This window comes from Rhamphochromis sp. 'chilingali' (genome assembly GCF_963969265.1).
Source record: "Rhamphochromis sp. 'chilingali' genome assembly, chromosome: 8".
Taxonomy (NCBI): Eukaryota; Metazoa; Chordata; class Actinopteri; order Cichliformes; family Cichlidae; genus Rhamphochromis; species Rhamphochromis sp. 'chilingali'.
This window is the reverse complement of record NC_137935.1, coordinates 13,797,282-13,812,533: the sequence shown is the minus strand read 5'-3', so window position 1 is coordinate 13,812,533 and position 15,252 is coordinate 13,797,282. Positions and strand designations below refer to the sequence as shown.

At 40.1% G+C, this 15,252-nt stretch overlaps 1 protein-coding gene across 1 annotated transcript; it reads right to left on the bottom strand.

The window, feature by feature from the left end:
* Positions 1 to 10,258: 10,258 nt before the first annotated feature.
* Positions 10,259 to 14,694, bottom strand: zpld1b (zona pellucida-like domain containing 1b). The gene is made up of 10 exons (XM_080889149.1): positions 14,368 to 14,694; positions 13,550 to 13,770; positions 13,258 to 13,439; positions 12,807 to 12,879; positions 12,134 to 12,231; positions 11,756 to 11,836; positions 11,399 to 11,570; positions 11,213 to 11,315; positions 10,987 to 11,016; positions 10,259 to 10,797 (listed from the first exon to the last, which is right to left on the bottom strand). The coding sequence occupies exons 1-10, from the start codon at positions 14,504 to 14,506 to the stop codon at positions 10,622 to 10,624; spliced, it is 1,275 nt and encodes a 424-aa protein (XP_080745275.1). The 5' UTR covers positions 14,507 to 14,694; the 3' UTR covers positions 10,259 to 10,621.
* Positions 14,695 to 15,252: the final 558 nt, after the last annotated feature.

The window sequence follows — 15,252 nt, the reverse complement described above, 5'->3', positions numbered from 1 at the left end:
CTGTGAAATGTAGAAGTTGTATAAAGTAGAATAAAACTGAATAACTCAAGTAAAGCATTTCACAGCTGTGCTGAAGTGCAGTACTTCAGTAAATTAACTTCTAGGTTTTATAAACACAGGTCTAAATCAGACAAAGAGAGGCTGCAGAGTTGCTCTAAGGTTCTTACAGCAATGTCATGGTGGATGCAGCCACCTGCACGTGCACAATTGTTTTTAGTTCCATGCCCAGAGGTGGTATGACAAGTGGCGTGGTGTAATTTATACCCTCGAAAAGGAAGAGAAGATTAAAAGAACTGCTGCAAGCCATTAATCTCCCAAAGTTACAGTTTATCGCAGGTAGAACAGTATAGTGTGTGAGAGGTGTAGGTTGGCACCCGGCACAAGGACATGCTGCGGCTGCCGATGAAGCTCCCATTGTCGTCTTTCACAGAAACAGAGGACCTACAAGGAAGGAAGACCATTTTTTTAGCCCAGTTCTTATAACTGTACACTTACACATCTACCTGGTTGTTATTGATTATATATTCCAGCAGGTAAGCAGAGGAGTAGTAATACTTGCGGTCTTCAGTGTAAAGGTGGTCTGATGCTTGGGTTGAGGGATCCACCCCCGTTATATTATTTAATAGAAACATGATTTTTTCAAAAAATGGTTAAAAATAAATGTTAGCCAACATCTCTCACACAGCAAGCTGCAGTGATGAAATCACATCAAGGAAGTAGAACAGCTCTCTTAACTTTCTCATTTTCATCAGAGAGGAGGGTGACTGGCTGGGTGGGTGCATGCATCTGTTATATTAAGTCAGGACTTGAGTTGCGTGTGTGTGTGTGTGTGTGTGTGTGTGTGTGTGTGTGCGTGTGTGTGTGTGTGTGTGTGCGTGTGTGTGTGTGTGTGTGTGTGTGTGTGTGTGTGTGTGTGTGTGTGTGTGTGTGTGTGTGTCAGGTTGAATTTTTCTTCCTGGAGTGCTCTTGCACAGTCCAAAACACTCACATACCCTTTTAGATCCTTAAATCTGCTCCGACTCTCCTCTGTTCAGGTTTGAAAGCTCCATGATCACCATCCCTTAAGACTTGAATCTAGGACACATCATTGATGCAATACTCACCAAGAAGTTACTTCCAAATGCATTTCCTTCTGTGATGGGGAAGCCGGGGCAGCAGGTTGAGGGTTGCTGATGCTAACAGACTCAATGAACTGATCCACAAGGCCAGCAATGTTGTGGGGATAGAGCTGGCCTCTCTTAGGGTGGTGATGGAGAGGCAAATGTTGTCCAAGATAAAGACGATGTTGGATAATTCCTCCCACCCACTCCGTGACGTGCTGGCTGGCCACAGGAGCACGTTCAGTGAGAGACTGAGATTACCAAAAAGCACCACTGAACGACACAGGAAATCATTCTTGCCTGTGGCCATCTCCCTGTACAACTCATCCACCTAACACACTGTATACTGCAATAGCTACACCCTTTTTGCACACGCTCTTCTTTCTTATTCAGATATTTATTAGTAAGTGATATGTATGTATTGTATATATTGTGCTATTTCTTACTCCTTGTATTGTCTGTTTTTGTTACTGTTTGTACTGGAGCACTGTAACCAACATAATTTCCTCTAGGGATCAATAAAGTATTCTGATTCTGAATGTTAGAACAGGAGGTGTCACCGAGGTGTCCAGCATATGGTCCTGGATGTGGTTCACGATTAGTAAACTTTCACTGTGGTGTAAATACAGTTGTGGTCAGAGGTTTACATCCACTCGCAGGCATGAATATCAAAGTAATTCCAGGCTTTTGATAATTTCTTTTAACTGTTTATTGTACATTGAGTGAATTAACTTGGTGAACCAAGCATTTCCAAGCAGAATCAAGCATTTCACTACATATCGTACTGTGTATGACTGTGTACGTGACAAATAAATTTGAATTTGAACCAGTGGGCAGCATGAAGCCTGTATCTGTGAGAGAGGAGGAGCAAGGTTATTTCAGGCCCAGGTCAAAATGCGAACATTGTCAGAGAATGAAAGAAAGAAGATGCCTTATTTAGAGAGGTCCGGGCTCGAGCCGAGCTGAGTCTCTGGTCTGTGGGTGGAAGTCCTGTAAAACAACATGGTGGCAGAGAGTGGGCAGGCAGGTGATGAAGGCTGGTGATGGCATCAAGCTCCTTGGTGAAATAGGTAAATCAGTGGAGGAGGTGAGCCTGTTTTAAGGAATGTTGGGAACTTGTAACATGGGTTTTCATGAGAAGCCGTATTCACTTCAGGAGGCAAAACAACCAGGTGAAGTTCAGCAGCCTCTGCAAGCACTAAAAATAGCTCCAAAATAGATACTACTGAAATTTGCAACTGCCAACATGGACAAGCCAAATGCCTTCTGGAGAAAGATTTTATGGTCAGATGCAACAAAGGTGGCGCTATTTGATCACAATAACAACTGGCTTGTTTGAAACACCGCATCAGTTGTTTCAAACATGGTGGTAGCAGCATCATGCTCTGGGACTGTTTGTGGATGGAATATTGAAGAAGGAGAACTACCTCAAAGCTCTTCAACTTCTCCTCAAATTAACAGCTAGATGGTAGAAACTTGGCTGTCCAGCAGGACGATGATCCCAAACACACATCAAAACTGGTTTTGGAATGGCTAAAGCACGCTAACATAAAGCTTCAGGGATGGCCTTCCCAAAGTTACAACCCCAGTCCTATTGAAAAATTGCTATTTAAATGAACTCTACCAATTGTGACAAGAAGACATTACTGGAGGTATATGTATATTTTATCTACTATTTATCTACTACTATATTTTATCTACTTGCAGATTGGCTAAGGCCACCTTTGCCACAAGTGCACGGGGATATCGGGACGAGGGGGATTAATAAAGCCATCTCACCACTCTGCCTTCTATGAAGTTTTGTGAAAAAGCTTCAGCAAACAGAGATGATATGAAAAGAGCAAATTCATGCACTGAATATCCAGCACAATCTGGAAAACCTCTGTAAGTGCACAAAGGTGATTCACACTTAAAAATAGATGCTTAATCCACAGCTGTCAATCAAATAGACATCGTTGCCTGGATCTTACACCTGCTATCTCCTTGCTTATTTATGATAACAATGTATAAAGCTGTGTATAGCTGGTAGTCGACTGTTTTGTGGTCCCAACATTGCTTCGGGATTCAACGGAAACGAGGTCAAAGCCAGGGATTGCATTATTTTGTGCAAACAGTTCACTTTCTCCGGTTCTGTGGTCGTTTCCTAGAGGCTAATGATGAAACCCAGCGCACTGGCCTTTAAAGTTACATGTTTAAATAATGTCCATAAGGCTGTATTCCTTTGCACAGGCCCTGTGCTCCCTCGTATGGAACTAAAATAAAGATGTTTGGTTTCTGATCTGCTGGGATCTCAAACACAATAGAAAAAAGAGAACCTGTATTCTTCTGTGTTATCTGAATTAGCTTTAATTAGAGGAGAATGTCACAGAGGATCTTTTGTAGTCGCTTTAAATTCTCGTGAGTTGTCATTATTAGCACCCACATCAGTTAGGTTGACAGTCATAAGACAGAAGTAAGAGACATTTATCAGCTTTGTGGGTGTTTCATCTTTAAAATCATTTTTAAAACTTAAATGGAAAATATAAATAATAAATAAATAAAGGACATTTAGAAATCAGATCTTGTAAGGCGAGCCACCTGGGAAGAGAACCCTGTGATCATAGTCGAGATGATCGATGGGTGTCTTTTGTCAGTCTCTGGTTCAATGCTGTATATTTAGTGTGGAAACCACGTTGCACAGACAGGAAGGACATATTATTGCTTAAACATGCAAAAAGTGGAAACAGTGGCGCGGCTGCCCCTCTGTTGGTCTTCCATGGTCTCTTGTGTTCTGGGGGCCTCTGGATGTCTGGAGTTTTGATCTCCTCCATACCCGCTTCACACCCTGGAGGACGGGGCTGTGGCCCCCCCACACTCCCTAGCAGATCATTACATGGAGAAACCTTTGGAATGCAAGCATGCTGATCCACACAGGTATGCACACATGGGTATTCACAGACGCGGACTAAAGCTTTCTTGGCTGCTGCCTCAAAGCACACTGTGCGCTGTCTATCTTGCGTGCTGCACAATATCGTTTATTATTTAGTAAATATTGATATCTATGACTAGCTAGTTTATTGTGATGGTGCTTTGTTTTCTCTATTATTATGTTGCTCTTTGTTGTTTGCTGTCTCCTCTGTTTGTTTTTTTTGTTTGTTTTTTTTTTTCTCCATACAGGTGACCCAGGAGTTCTTTTTTTTTTCTCTCTCTTCCCCCCCCCTTCTCACCGTCTCTTCTCCCCTTTGGTTTTCTTTCTTTCTCTCCCCCTCTTTCTCTCATTCATTCCCCCTGTCCTATTTATTAAAAAAAAAAAAAAAAAAAAAAAAAAAAAGACAAAGGATGAACTGAAGCTCTGCCATCACGTAATGTCGCATACTGCTGTTTCTGATGTCATTTAAAAAAAAAAAAAAAAAAAAAAAAAAAACATGCAAAAAGAGTCTTTCTTTGCTTTCTTCGCCGTCCTCTCGCCAGTGCACTCCCTTATTTATATTCCCCAGATCTTTTCTAAATACATTTTATTCGCTCATGACTCACCTGAACTTGGCTTCAAAATTCAAAGCCGTATCTCAGCCTCATTTCCATTTTAGGAGGTGGGCTTAATCAATTATCACTGATGGTAAACTGAGAGGGGGATGATAGCATTTACTCATCTCATACAGTTATCTGCAGACATTGTAGTTGCTGAATACATCACAAAATGGCTGTTGAAATGAGGGATTAGGGTGATAAAGAGCGGTGAATGCAGCTGAGCCGTGCAGATCACAAACACAGCCTCAGAGCACGACACGTGAGATTCCGCTGCTGCCAGCAGACATTCACGTAGGTCACCGAAAAGGAAAATCAATACTGCAAAAAATCTGAGAGATTAATTCTGGCGGTCGTCAAATGAGCCCTGGCAGTACCTTGTATTTTGCTCATTTCCATGAGACTGGAAACCTGCAAGGTCACAACATGAGGAAAATTCCCAGATAGATGCTAATAGCGAAGAAGACAATAAGAACATTCCTGTTTTTAGTCATGAAGTCGTGAAGGGTAGGACAGATGGAACAACTGCCGGAAAAAGTGTGGACTTTATACCAGTTTTTAAATTGTGTTGATAGGCCACGTAAAACCAAAGTTATGATAAAATTAGATGCAATGTTTGGTTATCTTCCTGAATATTATCATTGTTTATATTTACTGCGGGAAGAAACGGTAAAAACTGCGTTTTATGAGGAAAACGCTCAAAAGCACTCAACGCCTGTGAGCAAAAACAACACCAAAAATGAATGTTACAGGTGTTACAGCAGTGATACATCTCCTGTTGTCAGGCCTGCAGGTATCAGGCTGTTGTTCTCCTTTATCTCATAGTGGACAGACATTATTTTTTGGAGTGGCAGAATTAATTTGTGTGGCATCAAATTTGATGCAGAACAGCTGATTGTTCTGTAAATAGTTTAAAATGTTTATTTAAAAAAAACCCTTGGCTGCATTTTTTAGGTCAACAGCTGCAAAAAACCTGCTTGCAAAACTCTGTTACTTTTTTGAAGAAGTAACTATATAATTAATGGCCCAACATTGGTCATTATATGCTGTATTTTGCAGACAGAGAGTTACAGGACTCTCTCCCAGACTACAGACTCATAATACAAGTCAGAGCTTTATAAAATAAAATTTAAAAAAAGAAAAGAAAAAGAAAAAGAAAGCTTTGTTTTCAAAATTGGAGTTCAAGTTATTTTTACTTCCAGTGTTAACATACTACATAAGTCATGAACAAGAATTTTTTTAAATTTTCATTATAAGTGGGATAAAGCAGTTAATTAAAAGTAGTCTAACATAAATGCTGTAATTTGATTATTTTAATAAACCATGTAACTTGGATGGATTCGATGCTGGCCTGACCACAGTGCTCACATCTAATGTTGCTCACAGTGGTCCAAGGGACTGCTCAGGGAGTTTGTGTGTTCACTCAGACACATGAAAAATTAGAGGGAACATTGCCAGTAACTTAACATGCTTGTTTAAATTCCCCACAGATTTATTTTATTTTGCTAGTTTCATAGGAACATGGCACCATGTATACTGTGCAAAGATACTGAGCCGCCCCTCATTTCTTAGTATTTTGTTCGAAGGAGCCAGACTAGTTTTTTAAAGTGTTCTTGAACAATAGTTTTCCAGGCTTTCTGAAGGTCCTTCAAGGTTTTTCTCTGGATTTTTGCTTCTTTTTCACTCATTTTAAATTCAATCCCTGTACCTGATTATTTTCATGTGGTTGTTAAGCCATTTAAAACTAACCTGCTGAGTATTAATTGCTGTGGAATTATTTTAAATATGTTAAAATAATACAAGAACAAGAAAAAATTAAACAAAAGATACAAAAAATGTTATCATAATAATCTTAATAAACAACCTGTGCAAAAAGGAGAGAAAGTGGATGATTGGTTAAACCCACTATTAATATATAATCCTGTTCTTCCTGTTTGTGCTGTATGCTTTATTAAATCATACCTTAAAATTTGTTACATGTATTTGGTTTTATACCCTCAGTACACATCAAGAGATGCACGTATTTACAGATATACACACACATACACTGAAAGCCCTGCTTCCTCCTGCAAAAACTTTGCACTGCATTTTAAACGGAGTCATGCTGGGACATGTTCTGTGCTCATTCTGTTCCACTACTTCACTCCACATACACACATGCAACATCTTTTGAGTTTTGTACAGATACAGGGATGTTTTAAATGTAACTTTGAGCAAAAATGTGAAGGAAAAAAACATAATATTTTCAGGAAGTAGGTTGAACTAATTATGTATAAATCAATAAACGTCAAAATTCACTAGATTAGCGAATTTGAGTATTTCTGATTAATAATTGTTGTTCTCTTCATCCAGTATTATGGAATATCCTCATGAACCTATTATTAATTCAAGTATAAAAAAGGCACCAAACTAAGGGATGAACCTGTTGTGTCTACACATAACAGACAACTTAGTAAACAACTCATTTTAAACTGTGTCTTAAGGCACTTTGTTACTAGCAGGTGGTTACAAAAACACATAATTTGTTCCCATTCCTTTAGCCGAAGCTCCAAAAAATACCAAAGATAACACAGTTTGACAGAGATAAAATAGTGTTTTTGCTCTAACAACTTGATTCCCAAAGACCCGTTGGCACATCTCTGCATGGTGTGCAGTGTATCTTTAAAAAACTGAGAAAACTGGAGGACAAAATAAGAAGTGGCAGGCCTGACAAACTAACTACAGCAGATGAGCAACATCTGAAAGTCATGTTCTTAAAAAATAGGAAAAAATCCAGCAAATACCTGACACAGGACCTGAAAGATGCATCTGGCTTCTAAATTGATCCATCTACTGTTTGTTGAAGAAATGGTCTCAGTGTGAAGAGTGGCTGGCAAGAAGGGAGAAAAGTACAGAAAATTACAGAAGAACTGGACTGAAAATCAGTGACAGCAGGTCTTATGGAGTGATGAGTGCAATTTAGAAAATTTTAGTTCAAATCATCATCAATATGTACAGATGAGCTCAGGAGAGAGGATCAACAGTGAGTTCAAAGAAGACCTCAGGATGTCCTTCGAGAAGCCTGGAGAACTGAGATTATCTGTTTTTTTAAAGTTTTTAAAATGTACTTCAGGTAATTAAAATATGTCAACCCCTGGTTTTAGTTTTTACACAAGTTTAGATCTATCAGAGAACTGGAAGTGCTGGTGGATGAACAGCTGAACGAAAGCACAGTCTGTAGCTTCAGTTAAATGGCTACTGACTGTAGCTTTATATTTCTATTGGACAAGCACTTGTGTCCACAGTGATGATTACTACTACTACAACACACAAATCTGACCCTCTCATTACAACACTATGCTCTGAAACATTAATATTACTTTGCCATGTACTACCCACCAAAACACTCACTTATGAGTGAGGCAATGATACCACTCCAGAGCAGCAGCCTACCTTATCAGGATGCTATACCGTAAAAACAGGAACTCAGAGCACCAGCCTAGTCTTCAAACTCCCCAGACCTAATCCATAGAGACTTGTGGGATACAAGTCTCTATGGAGGACCCATGTTCCATGACCACAGGACACCCCCAACGGTCCTGTGTCCATACCCTGATGGATCACAGCTGTTCTGGAGGCGCGAGGTGGACCCACACAATATTAGGCAGGTGGTCGCAAAGAAGCTGATGGGTTTATGCCTTATGAAGAAGAAAGAAGAAGCATTCATGAGGGTAAGCCATGTGGAGAAGTTGAATAGATAATGACTCCCTTTTGTGGTTTATCGAGTCATTATCTTGAAGGGGGAAAAAGGCAGGATTTATCCAAAGAAAAGGTCATAACGGAGTTCATCATTAGGATTCCCTGAGGGGTCTGTGTAACAGTAATCCATCAAGATGCTGCACCTGCAAAGAGACAAAACTGTGAGATGGGATGAAGGATAGAGATCCAACTGCACATGAGAACGCTGCAGACTGGCGCCTTCATGTAGAATAATAACATAATGGCATAATGAATGTAGGCAAAACAAAGAAAAAAGAAGTAAATATGTAAAAGTGATAGTGGAAAAGATTCTGTTGAGACCTGCAGTATATCAAAAATATTATCTTTACTTCACACATATAAGCAACATTTATAAAACATAAGATATTAAGGAGGAAACAGTGAACTAGAGATCATTGTGTGATTGGATTACACCAGTTTTAGCTCATTTATTGGGAAGTACTCAAGGGTAGGACCACACCCATTTATGAGCTTGACCTTGATCGCTGTATCTGACACGTTTGTGATGGACAAATAAGGTAGACCCTGATTATTCTGTTTTTTGGGGGGCCAATTCAAAGAAATCTAATATAAATAGATCAGCTATATTCTGTCTTAAATTCATATTATTTTACTTTCTCTGAAATACCCATAGTGCATTTTCCTGCGTTATTTAAAAATAATACAATGTCTGCACACTGGTGCTGATAAATCAGTGATAGACCATAATAAGCCCATCAGTATGTCCACTGAATTCTATTATAAACACAGGTGAATACTCATTACCACATTTGTGGCTGTTCTGACTGTATCCAAGGCCACATTTTTTGCCACACACACACACAATCCCGACACAGACACACACACATTTTTTATACTTTTTTTTTTCTATGTTTGTATTGTTCAAACCCATGGATACACAGATGTTCAGACCAAGGTCAGCATTGGCTATAGTCAACTAGTTATCTAATTAGTAATAAATTTACTGCTCATGAAAAGTGTCAGAATGTCCATATACACAGACGTACATGCTTAATCCCTCAGATGTAATAGGTTGTTTCATTTTCACGGGCTTCATCAATGTTTTAGGAAATGTTTTAAACTAAAATAAATTTAAATCCTCAGAGCTTTGAGAGAGGTGAGTGAGTGAACCTGCATTATTATCAGCTGATCATAGATGGGTTGCTTATCACAGAAGTAGTTCAACAGAAGTAGAGAGATGAGGAGGTAAATACCACTTTTGTATATCTTTGGTGACAATTTTGTGAAATGACAGTCAAGAAGAGCTAAGACTGAAAAAAAATGCAGCTAGCCTGTCGAAAGGTAATCTGTATCTATCTGGTTGTGGTTTAAAATTTCTGTTAGTGTGCGTTTGAAAAAACAAGTCTCTTAAACTTCAGAGTGAATTCTTAGCTTCAGAAGTGCTCTTTAAGTGATCTATTTACTTTCAAACAAAGCAAAGCTACATATATTCAGTTGCAGGCAACATCAGACATCAACAGCTAATCATTGGAGATGCATAACACAGACACAAACGCACACAGAACACACACACACATGCATACACATATATAAACCACAGTTTTGATACATGTGGAATTTCCAGCAGATAGCAACAGCAGTTAGAGGGAGCATGAGAAAATAAAGAAGTGTCAGGGACTGAGTGGTCCCAGTAGGAGTATTAGGAGCTGTAACCCAGAAACTTGAACAGTGTCTCCAGCAGATCCCAGGGGCAACATCACCGGTCTCTGTCCAGAAGAGCATAATCCTAGGAACAGGTTAGAGCGCACCGAAACCTCAAACACTCAGGCCAAATAAAGTAGACACTTTTTTTTTAATCTTAAAATGATTATTTTACTTGTCTTTTTTTTTTTAGTTTTACTGTTTTTATTTTAAAATCAGAATTTATATCCACCACAAACGTATATTTAAAACTTGAATGCAAACAGAAACTGGAAGCTGAATTCAAAAACAGATCAAGAAATCCACCTGCTTGAATTCACTCACTATTTCCTTTTGATATTGTACAGGGTTTGAATACTATAACATTTCACAGGAAAACAAAGACCAAAAAAACAATGGCGTCTCTAATCTGTGATTTGATACATATACTGGTTACAAAAATGGAAAGAAAGAGAAAAAATATGGAGTCATTAAATGCAACATTTTCTAAACACGATTATTATGCAAACCCACAAAAGATGAAACATTCTGAGGTATTGAACGCAATAAATATACAACACCTTAAATGATACACATGTTGCACAACATGCAGATTTTTATTTAAAGCTTGGATTCCAAACACCTGAGGCTGCTGTTGTCGCGGGGGGGCGGGGCTTCAGCAGGAAGCGGAGCAACAGCAGGAAGAAGCACACACTGACCACACTCAGGATGACCACACCTGAGATCAGAGCACTGGTCACTGGGTTCATTGAATGGGAGAGATCTCCAGAGGCTGGAAGATGGAAAGGGAAAGAAACTGAAAACAAGCTCTCGGATGAGGTTTTTACCACGAGCTGAGCCCGAGTCTTTCCCTTGCAGGAACAGAAGAGGGTTTGCTGTAAACAGTCATTTCAAAGGGAATCTGCTGTCATGATAGTTTACAACACTTTTATGTTTCACAACATTGCGTAATGGCACTTACCGAGCTGGGAGTTGTTGACGGGAGTTTCATCTGTAAAGCAATTTTTAAAGCGCTTATTGGATTCATTTTTACTTCAGCAGTCCTAATTGAAATCAGCTTTAAATTAGCAGTTTGACATTTCAGGCTGTTGCTTCTTATTTTGACTGGATTGCTGCACTCTCAGCATGAAAGCAAAGCAGCATGTCTCTCAAAACTATTCCAGTAAAAGTGGGTTTATAGTTCATACCACTCCTGGTGATGATTGGACCGGCAGAGAGGATGGCGTTCCCTGATGCTGCTGCCATGGAATCAGGGGTCTCCTCTTCCCTTTTGCGCCGCCGCCCACAGATCTGCCAATCACATCGTCAGATTTCAGTCCTCAGTGAGGTGAGGAAACAGGTGGTGAGTCACAAACGGAGATTTTCACTCTTACAGGCATTAACATGATGCAGTCATCGGCCCGGCAAAGCTTGGTGACGCAGTGCAAAAACACAGTCGACATCTTCTGGTGCCTATGTTTAACAAAACGGAAAACCTCAAAGGAAAAACGGCCCATCTGGCTCTTCCCGTTCTCCAAAACTGTCGTCTGGGGATCTTTATAGCAACTGTATGGAAGCAGACCCAGCAGAAATGCTAGATTTAATGTCTATGAGTACCCTTAAGAACTCTTTAGGAAGAGAAAACGTGGCATTCAATGAGGATAAGCCATGTGGAGAACCTGAATAGGTAATGACTCCCTTTTGTGGTATCGAGTCATTATCTTGAAGCAGAAAAAAAACACGAGATTTACCCAAAGAAAAGGTCATAGCGGAGTTCATCATTAGGATTCCCTGAGGGGGTTGTGTAACAGTAGTCCATCAAAATGTTCCACCTGCAAAGAGACAAAACTGTGAGATGGGATGGAGGATAGAGATCCAACTGCACATGAGAAAACTGCAGCCTGGCGCCTTCATGAAGAATAATAACATAATAGCATAATGAATGTAGGCAAAGCAAAGAAAAGAGGAGTAAATCTGTAAAAATGATAGCGGGAAAGATGCTGTGGAGAACTATATTTAAAATATCCTTTCTGCTGCAGTAATAGGTTTGTTATGGTAAAGAGTCTTGCACATCTATGACGTGAAAATTATGGAAATTCAATAGTGAATAGCTGGGTTTTGTGCGGTACCGTTTGTCTAAGTTTGTGGCTTTCACAGCAGCAAATACTCTGGTTTTCAGAGCCAGTCCAGCCATGGGGATAGAGAGAGGCTGATTGTATGCTGAATCCTGGAGAAAAAAGAAAAAGAAAAAGAAAAGTTGATTGTTCTCTCAAAATGTGGCATAAAGCAAATGAAGACATTGAATCAGTCTTTACATAGCTGGTGTTATTCTATAGTTTTGCTATTTTTCTGCTGTCCAGAGCAATTTTTGCACAGGTCTGTAGCCAAACAAGCATATGTGACATTAATTGTTAAAGAAGGAGCACAATTATATGCAACACGGTGATTATGTTGTTTAAAGTAAGTACAGAGTATTCTAAGCAGTGTGATTTTAAACAGGATTACATCGCAAAACTTTTGTGGAATATTGTTGTTGGTGGAAAAATACATGGGCTATTACAGAAAACCAACTTTTGTTGTTTTCATGGAGTTAGTTGGAAACAGTGAAAATACTCAGCACTGATTATTAAAAGACATTAAAAGATGTTATATGAACATCGAACTGAGGCACTAAAACAAACCAAACATGCTCATCCAGTCATGTGCCAGTTCTAATGTCTATTTTGTTTCATATGAATTCCTCTGCACCTCTTAAGCTAGAAATGGAAATATATTTTTATTCCAGCGCTGCTTTGTACTCACATTGTACAGGATCATACTGAGCGTGCTCACAAAAGTACCGTTGCTGTCTTTGACAGACACAGCTGCAGAGGATCTGTGGAGAGACGGAGCCTTTGTGAGCCTTGGCTTAATAAATAACATTTCGGGAGCAGAGGTTTCGATTTAGTACAGTTATAAATCAGCTGCGCTTTTATTTATATACTTGTCTGATTTACGAATGTCAGAGAATAATATATGTGAATAATAGATGTGAATAATAAAATTAATGGTTTGAAAAAATACTGTGAGGCACAAAGTCACTGAAGCTTTTAAACTGGGAATTTAATTGTTAGCACCGTTTTTGAAAGCTATAAGTGAATCTAATTAAATGAATATATCTTAAAGCCAGCCTTTCAGGATTAACTCTGCAAAGCAACTCCTGCAAGGTGCAGCTCTCTTTTGGACACTGATGGATGCTTTGGCAGAAACTCACGATGCCAGCTGTGAGTTATTGACCAGGTACTCCAGCGGGTAGCTGCAACTGAATTTATACAACAAACCAGGCAGATAGCTGATTATAGTTGGTGGGTCAGGGGTGTCGATGTAGCCTGATATATTCCCAATTTGTACAAGAGACATGTTCCCATAGGCAGTGGGCCCATAGGCTGTGCTGACCTGCAGAGAGAAACATCAGCCAGTCACTTTGCTCCAACGTCAATACACAACATGATGAAGCTGATTATTGATTAGAATAAAGCCATGCGCAGTGCTCGAGTATTCTTTACCACCAGACTGTTGCCGCAGGCCTCCAAAGTGCTGAGGCTGATGCTGAACAGAAGTGCTGTGGGGAAAGTGTTGTTGTTGATGAAGCCGCGACACTGGGCTTCGCTGTGATGGCCGTTGAGGGCCAAATCTGCGTCGGTGTAGCCGGAGAAGAGAACAGGACAGAAGTTGATCTTCAAAGTGATGGTCTGAACCCCGCAGTACACGCTGATGTCCCTTTCACCTGGAGGAAGGCGGGAGACGAAGGTTCAGAGAGAAAAGTTGGCAATGTAATATTTGAAATCAAGATAAAAATCAAGACATGCCGGTTCATGCAAGGCAGAAGTTACACATTTTTCTAATTAACACTTTTATTCACTTTTGTACAGGAATTTTAAAGTATGAAATTACTAACCGAGCTCTGTGGAGGCAAAATCAGTCAGGTAAATCAATCTAGTAAAAATGTCTGTATCCAGGAAATGTTTGTCATAATAGGGCCATAAACATTGTAATTAAAATATTCGATGCATTAAATTATTTATGTGGTTCACATGTTTTTTTTAACTATAAATGAAGCTTCCAGCTTAGATAGGCAGAAAGGTATTTTGATGATCTATCTAAATATAAAGATATAACTTTATCGTCCTCAATATTAACTCTCAATAAGGAAATAAACGTTATTAGAAACGCCATCAGTAAAAAAAGCTTCACCCTACCAGAACTATTTGTGCTCATTTTAATGTGGCTGCTACTTTTGCTGCTCATAGATCTATCGTGTTCCACACCTGTTGGCAGACGTGTGTGGACGGCAAAGAGAGAACCTGCTGGGGAGGATTCTCACCTGGAAACCTGCTGTGGTAGTTGGCATCGCAGTTGTATCCATTAAACTGTGTGGAGACTGACGCGGCGTTACTCAGGAGCAGGAAGATAAAACCCATTCGTGTCATTTCCGCGCCTAAGAGAGGTTTGTCCGCTGTCATCTTCAGAAGATCACCACTGCATTAGCCACATTCCTCAGGTACGTGTTAAGAAACAGCACTTATCTCAAAATTAGATGTTCAAAAACAATGCCTGTTGTTTCCTGACTGCTCCACGGTTTGACCTCTATCAAAGTAGTTCAGCCTTCTTTCCCCACGTCCCCTAATCCTTCTTGTTCTGCTCCCCCTGCACCCTTTTACCTCAGTTGCTCATGTTGGTCTAATGCCTCCATTACCCAACCCCTTTTAAACTGAGGTCACCCCTCTTTGCGGCTCATTTCATCCCACCCCCCCAACCCCACAACCCCCCCTCCGTCCACCCCCACATCTATTATTTTTCCACACCTGTTTACCTGTCTCCTGCCTTTTCCAAAGTAATTGGCTGGAACCCCTCTTCACCTGGTTAGCGATGAGAGAAAAGTTCAACTCTGTGGCATGCAGCTCTAGTGGCACAGAGTACCTAAACTAAACACAGCGTCAGCCTCACATGTATCTCTTGTGTGTGCACAGATGACAAAGATACCTCGACAAAAACCAGCTGCGGTGCAGAATATGGGAAACTCCATCAGATCTGAATGGACTGGACAAATCTTTTCACCATGCCAAGAAACCTGAGCATACTCAGAGGGTTTCCACTCATCTCTCCACAGTCTGATCTCTGTCTGTCAGATCACACAAACGGCGAGCCTCAGCAGGGGGGGTCCAGCTCAGGAATTAAGCTGTCATCGGCTCCTGCTGCGGCCCACATT